A 5,993-nucleotide genomic window follows, 5' to 3' on the forward strand; every position below is an offset into this window, starting at 1 on the left:
TATCTGTTCACAGTCCACTCCATGTTAAACACAGACATTCCTATTATGGTAGTGTGGAAAATGTCTTAATTTGTGATGCATCTATGTGGTTATGTGTGCGAAAGCGAGTGCATGAGAAATCATGGGTGTTGTGTGTGTGTGTGTGCATAATTTTCTTCACCAGGGGCAAAGTTAGTCTGGTCATCATTACTTGCAGATATGTATTTACATAGCCTCCCATTCATAAATGTAATGTGTGTGTTTTACGTGCATGGGTGTTCATGTTTGCGCTCGTGCGTAAAGCTGCAAACAAAAGTCTTTACATCATCCAACTCAAGAGGGGAAAGTCCACAGTGTGGGGTTTCTGTTTAGCGTTGACACAAATTATGTTCAAAAACAGTTTGAAACATCTGTTTGCATAACTAAATTCTGTGCAAACATTTTAATAAGCTACAGATAGAATTTCTTCACAAAATATAGAGCAACATGCTTTGACTTGAGGTAAAAGGGGAAGGCATCTGTCAGCTGCTGTCTCACAAAACTATATGTACATATGTATTTAACACCCCGTCTAAGCTTTAAAGCCAGATTTGATCTCCTTGGGGAGATTTTTTTCTCCCCCTTCTCCTTCTGACCCCCGATTTTAGATTTACAATGTGGATTATGTCAAAAGATCCGTTGCCTGTTCTGCTCCAGGATTCCATTTGGTGTCCTCAAGTTGAGCTTGCGCTAAGTCATCTCCATAAAATGGCCAAGCCACTGACCGCAACCCGTTTCTTGTTCCACACATCACCACCCAGCCTTAAAGTTGGCGCTAACACAACTGTGCTTGGTGCTTATGACCAAGAGACAAAGTATAGTGGTGCTTAAAAACAAATATGTTCTCGTAAAGGTTTGCAAATACTACATTTAGCATTGTGTACTAAAACACAATACCACACTGTGGGTAAGCCTTATTTACATCTTATATCCACAAAAACATCCAAATCAAGCCATATTTTACAAGATAATATGACACACTGTTTACTGATAAACCATGCAAACAAAAAGCCAACCTGCCACCTGAAAAATTTAACCATTCCACAGAAAAACAAAACATCTAAATACCTACAGTATTTATAAAATGACTTCTGATTTTTACTGAATTGTCAGAGGCATGCTCGACTCCATGGAATACAACATTTTAAATGCCACCCATAACAGTTAGTGTAACAAACAAAGATGAGTTTAGTGTAAATGAAACTTCGTGCGGCCAGCAACCATCAAATCATGTGTTTTTGTAAGTGTTGTGTAAGCACTGTAAAGGCCCGTTCACACCAAGAATGATGACTATAAACAACTATAACTATATTAGTGTCCACACCAGCGGACGGTATCGTTCTGTTTATTCTAAGCTCGTGCTGCAGTTATGCCATCTGCCAGTTTTAAACACTTGAGATCTATAAAGTCTTGTGTATTTTGGTTAGCTGTCATTGTTTTTATCGTTCATCAGCTGAAAAAAATAATAATTTGTGAAAGTGACTTGAACAATATAGTTTCTCTGTGCCGTTATCATTAGCTAAAATACAGCTTTGGTGTTGACTCTGCTATTCTTTAGCATATAGAATGATTTTTAGAACTATATCTTTATCAGCCTTAAAACGTATGCATCTATGTGGTCAAAAAGACTCAGAATCTTAATTATGCCTTTAGGGGATTCACCAGATTCAGTGTCAATATCTTTAATGCCTTGTATATTGATTTATCATTTTAGGATGAGATTTAAGGATGCCCTGAGAGGCCATGCATATATATATATATATTTTTTTTTTTTTTTGTATGTGCATTACTATTTTCTGTCTTATTTTCTCAGCACAACAAAAGTTGTTTTCCATGATCTCATGACAAAAAAAAAAAAGTTTGTTGCTTAACATTTCTTTGGTCAGCCACAAACTATTTAATCGGTGTCTGTCAAACTTCATTCTATAACCGTGTAGACGTCTGATCCCTTGAGTTGGCTGGAAATTTAATTGACCACATGTTCAGAAACACTATTGCGTCTACAACGATAAAGCTGTAGCCCACTTCTCAAGTTTCGGACTTTTTTTTTTTTTACATTGATGTGAAAAAACACAATCTAAAGTAGTGATCACAACAAAATAATAATGCATGGCCTCTTAGGGCTTCTGTAGCGATGTGATCTGTCAGCCCGTTCCCATCCCAAGGCGTCATATACTGACGCTTTTGACATTCCGTCTACATCGAACGCACATGGCACCCTTTAGCGTCAATATGAGACGCAGATAGAAATGGGCCAGAAGGCGCCCCCTAGCGGGCTAACCCTAACCCTACCCCAGACCTAAACCTACCCATAACCGAACAAAGCTCTGTGCGTGTCATATTGACGCTAAAGGGTGCCATGTGCGTTCGATGTAGACGAAATGTCATAAGCGTCAGTATATGACGCCCTAGGATGAGAATGCGTTGGATCTGTATGTTTGCATGATTCTTCCGGTTAATGTAAGTGGAGTGCTATGGGTAACTGTGAATCTGACTTAGCATTTCTCTCATCTCTAGACTAAGGCAGGATGAACCCAGGCATGGTGCAGTATTCCGGAGTGAAGTGCAGTGAAGACATTACTAGTGTGCTCACAGACGACAACTATTTCTCCAAGAAGAAACGATATGTAAGAAAAGATGGGAGCTGTAACATGGTTGTGCAACACGTTCCAGAGAACTGGCTTCTCTGGGTCACTGACATCTTCACCACCCTGGTGGAGATCCGCTGGAGGGTCATGTTCTTGACATTTGCCCTCTCCTACATTTTATCATGGCTCTTTTTTGGAATTTTTTTCTGGATCATTGCGCTGGCCCACGGCGATATGAAAGACCCCAACAATGAGCCATGCGTTTATGAGGTTCGAAGTTTTACAGCCGCTTTTCTATTCTCATTAGAAACCCAAACCACCATTGGTTACGGCTTTCGGGGCATGTCGGAGAACTGCATGATCGCCATCATCGTAGTTACCATCCAAGATGTCATCAGTGTCTTCATTGACACTTTTGTCATCGGCATTGCCGTCGCCAAGATGGCATCTGCCCGTAAGAGAGCCCAAACAGTTGGGTTCAGCAATTGTGCAGTGATCAGCTTACGTGATGGTCACCTATGCCTGTCGTGGCGGGTCGGGGACTTCCGAAGGAACCACATGGTAGAAGGGACAGCTCATGCACAGCTGGTACGGCACCTGGCACACAGCACAGGGAAAGTTGATGTTACATACAAAGACCTCAACATTGAAGAGAACAACATAATCCTGGCCACCCCAACAACCATAGTTCATAAAATCAGTCCTGGCAGTCCTCTATACAAGATGAGCTTGCAGGACCTGAGGAAGGAGAGCTTTGAGCTGGTGGTCTCTTTCACCTACACAGACGACTGCTCGGGCATCCTTCACCAGACACGCACATCCTACACTCCAAGCGAGATTCTGTGGGGCCAGCACTTTCAAGAGATGATCAGGGTCACTCGCAAGAACTACAGAGTGGACTACGCCCTGTTCAACCACACAGTTAAAGTCCTGGTCCCAGAATTAAGCGCAGAGGAGTATGACCTAAAGAAGTACTCTCAACAGCCAAAACACAAACCACTCCACATAAGTTCTCCAACGGCAGCTGTGGAATTGGTTAATGGGAATAGTCTTGAGGCAGAAAAAGCATCCACTAGCAGTGCTGTCCAAGAACACGAGCTTTAACAGTGGCCTTGATACATCCTGACTCTGCTATAGGACTTTGAAATGAGGCTTCCTCAAAGGCATCACAAGTGTAAGAAATCGGGCACTTATATATTAGATCTAGACTAAAAAGACGCCCTAAAAAAAGGCCCTTCTAACAAAGATAGTATCCTGGACAAATACTGGAATATCACATTAAAGCCCAGTAGGTACTTTGGCTTTGACGAGAAACCATTTAGAGCACTACTTTTAAAATAATATAAAAGTTGTGTTTGAATAGTATTTTAATTATGTTCTATATTGCATGTACTATTTAGCAGCTTTGCACAAAACTCAATATCTCTTTGTACAAAATGCACACACATCTGTACAGATATCACAGATGCAGTAAAAATTTGATGTGTATTACAGACTCCTCTATGACTTTGAAGGTTCTTTGATATTCAGATGTATTTAAAAAAGTACCTCCTTGATTAAATTATGACCCCAAAACCTTGACCTTCATAAGAGGCAATGGATCAATTATAATGACAGTGACGTTAACCTGACCAAACTGTGGTCAGTCAGTGTATCTCTTTGCATTAGCTGAGGAAGTGCAGAACATTGTTCCACCTTATTTTGCAAAGTGTTTAACCTTTCCATTCAATCTACTAATAAAATGTTTTGGAAAAAGAGCCCTAGTGACAATTTTCAATATTAACACAGCATGCATCCACTCACCCAAAGAACAATCTAACGGGTGATAAATGATCATTTAGATATAATTACAGTCTACGATGTGTTACTTGAATGACCTCCCCCCTGCGATCGATCAGTAGATAGATTGAGTATATATTAAACAAATTGATTATGCAACAACAAAGATGACAAATTTTTAGAGAAAAAATTATTTGTTATTGTTATATACAAATAATTTAGCTCAAGGTGACCTCTTAAAGACAGACCAGGACTTAGAACAGTGGCATGTACGGTCTCAGAGATATTAACAAAAAACATATGTCTACTTACTACAATGAATAAAATTGCTGTGTTTTGGGAGGTTTTCCTGAAAGAGTGAAGTCTCCAGCCCTCCACCTTGTGGTTGGATGCAGTGCTGTCCAAGCATCGCTTTAAATTAGGCTGAAAGGTAAACAGAGGCCGGACAGCTCACGTACCACGTTTCACCTATAAATAGTCTGGATTATTTATAGACTTGAACAAGAAAGTAACTAAAATAAGCACTTTGCAACAGCTTCACAAATAAAAGTTTAACACGGCTCATTAGTAATCACAAGTAAGCAATGTGTGACACGCAGCAGCCAGGAAGGGCAAAGGCCTGTGGAACACTTACTGCTGGGTTTTCATTGGAACACTTATAAAGAAATGAGAAACATTCACCTGATTAAACAATAAAAGATCATTAATCTCTTTCACAAGGGTCTAATTCCCAACAATACAATATACATTCATTTTATAAGATGCTGGAAAACAAAGAGTAAAGCTGTGGATATACATACTATGAATCTTAGACTTAAACTATTTATTGATCATATTTCATAATAGCAAATCCCAGAAAAAAAAACTTTTTTTTTTTTTTTTTTTGCAATTGCGAGTCTACATCTTGCAAATCTGACTTTGAGATATTCAGAATTGCGAGATATAAACTTGCAATTAAGAAGAGAAAAAAAGTCACAATATTCTGACTTTTTTCTCCGAATTGTGAGTTTATATCTCGCAATTCTGACGTTATAACTCAATCGCACTTGTGAAATAAAAAGTCGCAATTATCTTTTAAAATGTTTCATTTTGTGGCGGAAACAAGCTTCAATGGCTAACTGATGTTTTAAATCACGTTGCGATTTTATTTATGACTTGTTTTGTCGTTGTAATCTCATTGAGAAAATCGTACTGTAGTTAATAATGGTTAACGCAATGTTACCTCAGACAAACTGGACTTGTGTTTATCAGCGTCTAACATTACTTAACTTAGCGCATTCTGCCAAACTTGTAAAGTAAGTTAAGTAACTGTGGTTGTTGCTGAAAGTATTGTTTGAAAACAATGTTGAAACACATAGCCTACTTATGACAAAGCACACATACTTTTTTAGACACCCGCAACCTTTTGTTTTGGCTTCCTTTGGGGGGATTCAAGCCTTAAATCGCACGCTGCTGTTCTCTATTTCACTTTCTGTATGAGTCTGAGTGTGGAACTGTTGTTTTATCCGCGCGTGAAACTCTCCCTCTCGTCGGATTGGCCGGGTGTAAGAGAGGGGGCGTGGCTAGCCGGTGCGTGTTGTTTAAATGGGTTTGAAGCCTAGAAGAAAC

At 39.4% G+C, this 5,993-nt stretch overlaps 1 protein-coding gene across 1 annotated transcript; it reads left to right on the plus strand.

The window, feature by feature from the left end:
* Positions 1-2,546: 2,546 nt before the first annotated feature.
* kcnj16a (potassium inwardly rectifying channel subfamily J member 16a) lies at positions 2,547-3,710 on the plus strand (the record flags this gene model as incomplete). The annotated part of the gene is made up of 1 exon (XM_081393353.1): positions 2,547-3,710. The coding sequence occupies one exon, from the start codon at positions 2,547-2,549 to the stop codon at positions 3,708-3,710; it is 1,164 nt and encodes a 387-aa protein (XP_081249479.1).
* Between the last annotated feature and the right edge of the window lie 2,283 nt (positions 3,711-5,993).

The sequence above is a fragment of the Scardinius erythrophthalmus genome, assembly GCF_964197995.2.
Source record: "Scardinius erythrophthalmus genome assembly, chromosome: 18".
Taxonomy (NCBI): Eukaryota; Metazoa; Chordata; class Actinopteri; order Cypriniformes; family Leuciscidae; genus Scardinius; species Scardinius erythrophthalmus.